The 10,411-nt window shown below is 47.1% G+C and overlaps 2 protein-coding genes across 2 annotated transcripts; one reads left to right on the top strand and one right to left on the bottom strand.

The window, feature by feature from the left end:
* Positions 1-329: 329 nt before the first annotated feature.
* Positions 330-3,834, top strand: LRRC59 (leucine rich repeat containing 59; the record flags this gene model as incomplete). The annotated part of the gene is made up of 6 exons (XM_009706257.1): positions 330-389; positions 911-1,069; positions 1,389-1,493; positions 2,087-2,159; positions 2,627-2,800; positions 3,352-3,834. Coding segments are annotated over 6 exons (816 nt in total), but the record flags the coding sequence as incomplete, so codon positions are not given.
* Positions 3,835-6,133: 2,299 nt separating this feature from the next.
* EME1 (essential meiotic structure-specific endonuclease 1) lies at positions 6,134-10,351 on the bottom strand. The gene is made up of 9 exons (XM_009706256.1): positions 10,054-10,351; positions 9,623-9,868; positions 9,412-9,539; positions 9,132-9,224; positions 8,582-8,703; positions 8,207-8,342; positions 7,573-7,688; positions 6,673-6,862; positions 6,134-6,310 (listed from the first exon to the last, which is right to left on the bottom strand). Exons 1-9 carry the CDS (start codon positions 10,349-10,351, stop codon positions 6,134-6,136), a joined length of 1,506 nt encoding a protein of 501 aa, XP_009704558.1.
* Positions 10,352-10,411: the final 60 nt, after the last annotated feature.

The raw sequence follows: 10,411 nt of genomic DNA, 5'->3' as shown, positions 1-10,411 counted from the left end.
CCCCGGGGAAGGAGCTGCGGAGGGGAGCCAGATGTGTGCAGGGGAGCCAGATGTGCTGGAGGTGTTTGTGACCTGGCCTGCAGGTATTTAAGACGGCGGAGAGGAGGGTTTCCCGTCCTGTTGGCCGAGCAGCTGCCGCTGTTCGCGTCTATTTGAGGATAAGTACTGCCTTTAGACCCAGAAATCCGTCAAGATATGGCGTGACCTCGCATCCCCCCGGACAGACAGACTGACACGGGAGAAACTGCAGAGGCTGAAGCCAAACTGGCAGGTGTCAGAAGGGCAGGGGTGTACCTCGATGCTGATTTAGTGCTTTGTTTCTCTTTCAGGCTGCTCTTCCAAAAGCTACTGTATTGGATTTGTCCTGTAACAACCTCATTTCCTTGCCGGTAAGGTGCTAAGAGAGCCTTTGTGGAGATGAGTCTGCTGGGAAATATTTAGACTAGATAGCTAGTGCTTCAGTAAAGGTTCACCAGGAGGTTTGGAAACTGGCACCTTGCTCATCCTGGGGTGGCTGAATGACTCTGCTGTCAGTCACACGTCAGTGCTGGTTTTGGCTGAGGCACAAGAGAGAAAAGGGTTGCACTGCGTGGGGATTGCAGTATCCTCCTGCCAGAGGATCCCCACGTGAATACAGTCCAGTTTCATCAGCAGTGGAGACCGGGGTTTGTTTCTGTTGTATTGCCATACATCACCTTGTCTGTCTGTCTGTCTTATCTGTCCCACTGTTTTCCACCTCCATCTTCCAAGGCAAAGGAAGAGAGTGATTTTCCTCCATCACAGCTCTGTAGGAAGTTAAAGACTTGTGGCTTATGTAAGGTGCAGGCTATCTCCACGTACTCCCTGCTGAGGTTCCTCCGTAACCGTACTGATGAGCTTTCTGTGGGTTTTGTTTATGTTTGGGTTTTAGTCAGACTTCTGCAGTTTGATGCATCTGGTGAAACTGGATTTGAGTAAAAATCGACTTCAACAGCTGCCCCTGGACTTTGGCCGCCTGGTCAATCTGCAGCACCTGGACCTTCTGAACAACCGTTTAGTCACCCTGCCAGTCAGCTTCGCACAGCTCAAGGTAAAACTGTTTGCTGGGCAGTTACGTAAAGCTTTGGGATGCAGCCCAGGGTCTTGTGATCCTTCTCAAGTTGATTTCTCTGGTAAAGCATCCATCCTGCTGACTACCCATTCCAAAATTCAGCTGGCTCTGCACCGCAGCTCTGTGGAAATTATCTCGCATCCATTGAAAACATCTCTGCTCAAGCTCTCTGCTTGAGTTCCATACCTGTTCCATTCATGTGAAAATGAAGTAGTTCTTTGCTTCTGCTTTGGATCTCTTAAATAATCGCAATACTACTGTGCTCTTACAGCCTCCCCTGTATTGTTCCTTTCTGCAGAACCTGAAGTGGCTGGATCTGAAGGACAATCCCCTGGATCCTGTCCTGGCTAAAGTAGCAGGAGACTGTCTGGATGAGAAGCAGTGTAAACAGGCTGCTGTCAAGGTAAGGGAATCTGGTTTTATTCTTTTTGTCCTTACTTGGCTTTGTCAGCGGTGGTTCTTCTTTTTGCTTAGTAAGCTGGGTGGCTGCTGCAGCAGCTTGAAGTTTCTTCAGCCAGTGAGGTGCAGGTTCACAGCGCTGACTTCACTGCTTCTGTGCCTGTAGAAAGCAAATGCTGGTCCGAGTAGGATTCTCTTCCGTTAGTGGAGTTAAGAGAGACTAAATGCTGGTTGCCAAGAAAGTGGAGGCATAAACAGACAAGATAATCCATGTCTAGGCTTATAGTCCAGAGTACAAACACTTCTGGAAAAGTTCTGGCAAACTATAGGCTTACATAAATAGAAGTGTTCAGCGACCAGCTGGCACCAGTTTTCCACGTTTGGTTTTTAATGGAAAGATCTGTTTCTTAACTGCAAAGATTCGTGTGGGAAGATGGGAGCTCTCTTTCTCTTCAGAGCCATACCTGTAGGGGTAGGTCAGGGTCGGTGGTCAGCCCCAGCTGACTGTCCTCAGCTATGCTCCAGCTGTTCTGATTTGAACTGACTGTGCAGCAAGCCTTCTGCAGAGACCTCAGGTTGTTTTCTTGGACCTTGAAGGTGCTGCAGCACATGAAAGCGATCCAGTCCGAGCAGGATCGACAACGGCAACGGAAGCTGCAAGCAGAGCGAGGTAAGCACAAAGAGCCCTCACATGCTGTCTGCTGAGGACTGTTCTTGATCTCTCTTACACGCCTAAACTTACTGACTGCCATTTAACAAATACTCATAACTATAGAAATCCTGAGGACTCAGGGAGTAGTACAGTAGAAGGAATGGAGGGAGAAAGATAGTGGGGGGTAACTGCGATTTCTTCCCTGAATAATACTTAGATCTCTGGATGGTATTTGCTATAAGTTACCTATGACAAATAGGAGAGAAGAGCACAGGATTTATTTTAGGGGAAGCCTAATTCTGAGGGAGCAAAATGCATGGTATGCAATATTAAAAAAAAACCCAAACAACGAACCAGGGATAAAAAAAGAGGATAGTTATTTGATTGGTTTCCGCATTCCAGTTGGGAGCAGATAAGCAGGTAATAAGGAAGCAGGCAATGACAACCCTTTACATAAAAGGAAAAAACTTCCTGTTAATCCTCAGAAATGGAGAAGAAGCGTGAAGCAGAACAGCGAGCAAAGGAGGCTCAAGAGAGGGAACTGAGGAAGCGAGAGAAGGCAGAAGAAAAGGAACGCAGAAGACGGGAGTATGATGCTCAGAAAGCTGCAAAACAGGAGGTGGAAAAGAAAACTAAAAAAGAAACCGTGCAGACTCGAAGTAAGTAGTATCCGTTTTGGGTGGGATTGCATCAGATTTCATCTTCATCAGATTTTGATGCTGCCAGATTTGCTTTTGTGCAGCCCAGGTACTGGGAGATGGTGGGAGTCGGGGATGGGGGGCGGGGGGAACCTGTAGGACTGGCAATAAGCTCTACTGTGCCCTCTTCCCCTTCATCTGTGTTCCCAACAAACTGCTGAGCTACAAGATTCCGAAAGTCCTTCAGCTGTTCCTAAGGAGAACTTTCCTCCACTCATTTCTGTCTGACTATACTGAACTATATGTGCCAAACAAGATCTTGAGCAACACAGAGGTGCTTTACACCCCCTTCACCGCTGCCCATGAAACTAAATCTGAAAATTTTCATCCTCAACAGTTAGATCATGCACAGCTACATATTAATCAGAGTGAAGTGATGAAAATTCATGACAAAAGACCACTGCAGCACAGGCTACAGTATCTTACCTGAACAGCTTGGTTCTGAATGTAGACTGTTAAAGATATTTGATTAATTCCTCACGTCCTCTGTCTTGTAAATGTTCTCATTACAGAGCCCGCTTCCAGTTCTCGTCCTCCTCAGCCGCCCCGGCACAAGCACTCCTGGTCACGGTCGGTGCTGAGGGTCCTGCTCTTTGCGCTGCTGTGCGTCCTCTGTGCTCTGGCCGCCTGCAAGCTGACGGAGCTGCAACGTCAACCTCTGTGCATCAGTGTCAACACTCTCTACGAGGACGTGGTGGCTGCTCTGCAAAACCACAAAACCCTGCAAAATATGCTACAACAGAACTCGCAGCAGTGATTGTCCCGGACGGGCACTTGCTTCGTCAGCATCTCCCTCCACCATCTCCGCAGCCAGAATTCCTATGGAATTGTGTTCTGATGAAACTGCTTTTAATCAGTCAGCATTGGTTTGCTGTTCCACTCCACACAGAGCAGAGTTATCGTTCTGATCGTCTTTGCTGTGCATGTTTCGTAGTTGGCCTGTAACTCCCATAATTTGCCCACGTTAACCTAAACTCTTTAACGCCTCTGACCTCCAAGGGATGTTTACCTAGATTGTGAGATACAGAAAGCTGCCAATCTATAGGAGTGGAAAAAACCAGCCCTTGGTGTTGTCTAGGTACCTATAGCTGTATCCTGGAGGTAGAAGGTTTTTAATACATATCCATTCCTTGCTCTCATTTCTATTCATGCTAAAATTGGCAATATGGCTGTATGGGAATAATATATTAAGGCCTACTCCAGGACCAATTACCAGTGTGTAGGATGGCTGTGCATCCGTATGTTGGAGCGAAGAAGCTGATGTACTATTGAAAGGAGCTGAAAATTTTCAATACAACAGTTTTCGCAGCAATTTGTCTGAACTGGATGTTTATGTTGCTAATGCAGTTTTAATTTTAATTGGGTCTTTTAGAAACTGCCAAAAATTATTTCTGAGCACGTACAATAATGATTTCTGCCCACCTTTATTTCAACCTGCTTGTGCCAACCAAGCGGCTACAGGTTAGGAAGGGCTTCTGGCTAGGCTGCAGGCTGGTTTTGTGTCTGCAAGAGGGGGGTGTCCAAGCCCCACGGACAGAGAGCCCCACGGACAGAGAGCCCCACGGACAGAGAGCCCCACGGACAGGGGTCCTGTTGCAGGCTGCAGCAGAGGCAGGCAGCACTGGGTGGCACTGTGGCAGCGTCACAGGCTGGGGCGGGCGGGCAGAAAGGGACTTCTTCGCCTTGGGGCTGGTGGGAAGGCTGGGTGGTTTGGAGGTTTGTGACTAAAGAAAACTCGCCTGTGCAGAGGCCTATGAATTATTTATAATTTCCTGATGGAGAAAACCAAACACAAGTTTGTCATATCCTTAAGGGCTTTGTGAGTACTAAAACAAAGTGTACACATAATGTTGTTAAGTGCAGATTTCAGAGAATATCCTTGCCACAGACTCCGCTGAGACATCCTACATTAGTCACCAGAATTGCTCCCCCTCTTCTAATACCTGGGATTATTGCTGATAAGAGCAGTGCCTCGAGGAAATAATCTGTAGTATTTCACAGCAAGGTCATCATCGAAGCAGTAAGCCGTCATCCTTTTGTAACCTAATGCTAAGACTGGTTCCCGAGTCTTACACAGAAAAAAGCAACAGCACCAGTATCAGATAAAAGGAAAGAAAGGGTGCCTGTCTCTGGCTTAGCAGTACTTATGTTTTCTAAGCTTCGTTGAAACAGCTTTAGGCTTTGCTTTTGAGATCTAACTCATCACATTCTTTAAAAGGTCCTTGCTTACTATCCAGATATGTTCAGAAAAAAACAGCAGACAACATGCAAAGCAACGATTCCTCTCTACACACATTCCTGCCAGTGTCTGGCAGCAATCTGCTGCTTTGCCATCTAGGAGAGTGCTGCTTAAGTTCTCAAACACCAGGCTAATAAGATTTATCAATTCAGGTCAGAAGCGCGCTACTGGCCAGGCAAGGGCTCCTGCTGGATGCCTGAAGCTAGCATCGCGGGTGGGTATTTTTTCATTCGAGGCAGCACGGTTCCAAAGGGTAACTTCCACACATTGCATGCAGTTTAATTCACTCTCAGCACTCATCTCGGTAAGTGCTGCCATCGCCAAAGACCTCAACCGTCCTTGTGCGCACGCAAGTGCTAATGGCGGCGTGGACAGGCGGGCATGTTCCCCAATCTAATTAAAAGAAAGCTTTTTCTGCCAACTGGTTAGACCTCATAATTCCAGTGCATATAATCAGATTTCAAGACCCTCTATAGATTAAACCGTCTGAAGACTGAATCAGGGCAGTCTAAATTTATATCTGAAAATTAGTCTTACTCATTCCCATCTGCCACAGCGGAAAACTGAGAGTCTATTTTGTGAGGTAAAGTTCTTCCACCTCACTAGAGCAGGTGCTGGGGGGGCAGCACCATGTTGCTTTAGCATGAGGATTTTTTATGCTGGCAAGAGAAGATAACTACTTGCAGTTCAGGATAGCAGTAGAAAGTATTCCTTTCAACAGATGACGTACCTGTCTCTGTTCAAGACAGCACGTTAAGAAGCAAAGATTATTATTATTCAAAACTATTTATTTTCTAGGAAGACAAATAAAAGGAACTATCAGTACTATAAGCTGTGTCCAACTCATGCTCTTATGGAAGATGTTCACCATCTTTCTTGTGTAAACTCCAGCCATTCAGCAATTTTATCCAACCTTCTCCTGCTACAATAAAGTCTAAATGCATTTTAAGTCTTTAAACTAGGATCAATGACTCTATTTATTATCTAAGCACTTCTTCCCATAAGGAAGCTGAATATTTAAACCAGACAAACAGTAAAATCCTCATTCCCTGGGGCTACCCAGTGGAATCCAAATAGAGATCAGGATCGGGGGAAGTCATCTGCAGATAGATTCGTCGGGAGAGTTCTGGTCCGATCCGCCGGGAGGTGGCTGTCACGCCGTCACCACGGTGCACAGGGATATCAGCCAGCATGTTTGTCCGCTCCTGCTCCGAGGAGCATCGGCTGTAGGCCTAAAAGCAACACAAAGGAACAACGGTATCATTCATTTGCATCCATTGCTCAAAAAAAATAATCAAAGCTATGCACCTGTGACTGCTCTGCCCTTTCACAATGTGCGCTCATTTTTCACCTGGCCTCTCCCCAGACCTCATTTGTGAGCTTACTGGCTGATGCAGAACCAACACTGCTCCCTCAGTAGTCGGCTCTGTAAAGCCAAAGCAATGGGTGCCAAGGAATCGGTTCCTTCACTGCCTTACCAACAGCTCATACAGAATCATTGTGTCAAATTTAATACCAATTGAATGATTTCTTCCACTCCTTACCTTAGCTGTCTGTCTGCATGCAGTATGCGGTATTCCTGAGGCACCCTCACCTGGTTCAGAAGCTGCGGAGAAGGGTAGGCAGACACAATAGCCTCAGCCATCTCGAGGCTGACCCGGTTAAATTGTTGTATCTGCCTCTTCCAAACTTCCAAAAGCCCCTTTCCGGAATGATCCACCTTCACCCCTCCACACCACCCCTTCTCCAAGTAGAAAGAGAACCCCGTCTTCTCTCGCTCTCGCCTAGGGAGAACAAAGCAAATGAGACAAGGAAGCTATGAAGAAAATCCTATTCCTGCATCTGTTGTCACACAGCCAGAGACAAAGAGCCATTTCTCACTCTGTGCTGTTATAGACACCACTGGCATCAAAGTAAATGCCAAAAATTTGACCATACTTTCTTTACATGCATTACCAATTTCTTTGTTTAAGAGTCAGGTTTCCTACTGAAAAAGAAACAATCCTGTACTGGGGAGCAATCCTGACACAAGCCAACACGCATACAAAGTGGTAAACAAGAATTTGCTTTCTGACTATCAACCATGATAAAACACTTTTCCATGTCATTTTTAACAACATCTCATCTCTTCTCATGTCTGAGAGGTAAAATACAGCAGATGCTGTGATAGGAATGCTAGGATTGTGTGAGACTGCACAAGATGACTTTCTTAGCTATCGCTGTGCAACATGCTGCTGTCCTTCCTTATCAATGGAAACAGCTAAACGGTTCATTCTCAGTAACGCCTCTCTTGGTTACATACTGAAGAAGAAAAGCTGGTGCAGTAAGAGCCTAGCCCTATTTTCATTCCCTTCCCACTCCTAAAATCAGACTGAGAACAAGACCTTTGCTTGATGTTGTACTGAAGTGCAGCCATGTACCTGCTATTCCCTCCCGGTAACTCTGAAAGTGCAGCCTCTCCAAAGATATGACCAAACCTCATCTGCTTACTCACTTGAACGGTGCTTCAGCTACAGCTTTTGTGAACATCATGGCAAATTCTCCAAACTCCTCCCAGCTCTCAAAAAAGCTGACTTGGACTTGTTTGTCCAGCTGCAGATCCACCAAGGCCTGTAAACATCATTAGAAACAACAAATGGAATAATTAATCTTGTCACATCAAACCCCACTATTGTCTGAAACTAAAAGGGTCACGGCATCTTGCTATAGGACAAGAACATCCACTCTCTCCCCATTTTGGGAGCAGTTTATTTCAGGCACTGAAGTATTTAAGGGCAGGCTGTCTCCTGCTGGTTAATATCAGTTTGGCACCATTTCAGCTGCTGTAGCTCCTCAGTGGCAGGCTCTCATTACACACACTGATGCGCTTTGCCAGCAGGCCACAAAGGGCGAGAGATGCTAACTGGGACTGATGTCAGAATCAAGGTGAACGAGATACGTCAGTTTGTGGGAGAGCAGGTACGTACCCAAGCAGTGGGGAACTGAACCCAAAGAGCTCTGTCCACAGATACATGTACTAATGAAGGCTGAATGCCTCCATCCAAGAAAGTGTGTGATTGGGTCAAATGTTCAAAAAAATGGCAGACAACAAGAGATGATGGCTGCATGCCTGTTTTAAAGGTACTCACTTCTTCCACATCCATTCTGGTTATCCCCAGCCCAGAATCCTTAACTTCCTGTTTTCTCCATTTTCCCTGTTCCTTCGCTTGGTTTCCACTCCCTGCTGGGTGTCGCATTCTCTTTTTTGACTGAACTCCAAGAGACCTAAGGAGAGTAAAGTAATACTGGGAGTTCATGCTCTTCCCCAGGTATTTCCCATTGGTCACTGTGGTGACAGGCTGGATGGACCTTGCTTCTGTTTCTATATAACAAACAGCGGAGCAGTTCTGGGTGGGAATACTTCTTATGCTCCAGTCTTTGCTAGAATGAATTAATGTAAACACCTATGGCATTTTTCAAGGCCAGAGACAACGCAGAAACATTTGGAGGGAAAAAAGTTTAACCTGAAATAATTTTCTACTTCGACTACTGCCAGTGCCAGAATTTTTCCAGGCATTTTCTCCATCACATGAGCTACATAGCTCTGTAGGGTCTCCTTCTGTCCTTCTGTGCACCCCTGAGCCTCCTGCAAAGATCAACAGAAAAAAGAAGTTAAATCATTCTAAGATACACATGCAAGCCCAGCAACCTATGGCTGTGATTCTACAACTGGGTCTGCAGATGAAAAACACACTGCTCTTCATGGGCAAGCAGGCAATACTTGATCCAGTATAAATTATGGCAAAAAAGAAATAAAAAAATAATCCCACTTGATCTGACAACGTTACCTCTTCAAAAATCTGTGAAAAATTCTAACTAGGAAAGCTTGTCAGAACTTTGCATTATACAACCCTAGTGTTTTTGATCCAATAGTGGCTTCTAAAACCAGATCTCTGGTTTACTGAAACCATGGCTCCATCCCACATCAAAACCTTCCTGCCGTGAAGAGGGATGACAAACACCACGCTTACAGCAAGGCATGTTCGAGAGGACAAAAGTCATAAGCACTCTCACTTGTTTGTAGTTGTGAACCATGGACAAAAACTCCTCCAAGCGAAGCAGAACCAGGACATTTGGTTCTTCTGTCCATTCATCTCCTCCTTCCATCTGCTCAGATATGAAAACAAACAGCCAGACCAACAGTCTGTTTATAATGCACTCAAACTGGTGCTCCCACTCAGACCCCTGAGGCAGGGAGAACATTTGAGGGTGTTTACTTGGGTTGCTAAATACGATTACTAATGCGTGTAAATAACAGAGGAAGGGCAAGAACATCGAGATTTTGCTTGCACACCTGAGATGACACAGTCTTTCTCCTCCAGGTGATGCTGCATGGAATAGCCTGATTCTCAACCACACAGGAATAATTTGCAGCCTGCAGAGCACTAAGGATGTGTCCACCACCTTCTACCTGCAAAAGAACTGAAATCGGTGCGTGGGTCAGGCCTCCACAGAGAGCAGACAACAGCCAATACAAGGCAGATGCAGGCTGTGAGGACAAGTACCTGGATCTAGCACCGCTGTTATGTATTTCTGGCACTCCCCTGGTCGCTGAGCTTTCAGCATCTTGGCAAGGGCCTTCTTCCTCTCTTTTTCCTGCTCCTGCTGCTTCCTCTGTGCTTCTCGCTCCTTCCTCCTCTGCCATGCAGCCTGGCAGATTGCCTCCCTTTCCTTCTGACTATATTTTAGCTTCTTGGGAGGGTGAGATGTTTCTGGGCTTACTCTGCTTCCCAGGGGCCTATTAGGCTGGTCTGCGGAGTCAGACTGAGGGGCTGGCAGCAGGCGCAAGGAGGGCCTCTCAGCACCGCCTGTATCATTTTGGGCCTCCCCCAAGCCGCTTCTCTAGACGACAGCAGGGCTTCCTGCGGCCCCCCACTGCCAGGTGCCAGCAGGTCACCGCCAGCACAAAGGCCAGCTCCCCCTGCTACATCCCCACCGCCCGGCTGGAGAGGCTCAAAAGCCGTGTCCCTCTTTGCTTCCACCCTCCTCTTGATCCTCTCAGGCAGAGGGACGACCTCAATCACCTCTTCCTCATCCTCCTCCCTCTCCTCCTCCTCTTCGCTCCCACTGCTCACCACCACAACCACCCCTGCCGCCCTCCCCGGTTTGGTGGCGGAAGATGAGGACCGCCAGCGGCCCAACGCGCCGAGCAGTGGCGGCGGCTGTAGCAGGGAGGATAAAGTAGGCAGCTCCTCCTCATCGCTCTCCTCAGACTTCTGCTCGCCCTCCGCCATCCCGCTTCCCCCTGAAGTAAAGCCCCGAGCGCCTCAGAGAAGAGCACAACCGGTACCCGC

The sequence above is a fragment of the Cariama cristata genome, unplaced genomic scaffold (assembly GCF_000690535.1).
Source record: "Cariama cristata isolate BGI_N322 unplaced genomic scaffold, ASM69053v1 scaffold32508, whole genome shotgun sequence".
In the NCBI taxonomy this organism is placed as follows: domain Eukaryota; kingdom Metazoa; phylum Chordata; class Aves; order Cariamiformes; family Cariamidae; genus Cariama; species Cariama cristata.
The sequence above is the reverse complement of the archived record's forward strand: the minus strand, read 5'-3'. Positions and strand labels throughout refer to the sequence as shown.

Bases quoted from the DNA above. Each gene is read 5' to 3' on its own strand.
- EME1 (XM_009706256.1), bottom strand. From the start codon at position 10,351: ATGGCGGAGGGCGAGCAGAAGTCTGAGGAGAGCGATGAGGAGGAGCTG. The intron at 9,225-9,411 runs GTGTGCAAGCAA...ATATCTGAGCAG, and splicing joins GAAAGACTGTGTCATCTCAG to ATGGAAGGAGGAGATGAATG. The intron at 7,689-8,206 runs GTGAGTACCTTT...TGATGTTTACAG, and splicing joins CCAGAATGGATGTGGAAGAA to GCCTTGGTGGATCTGCAGCT.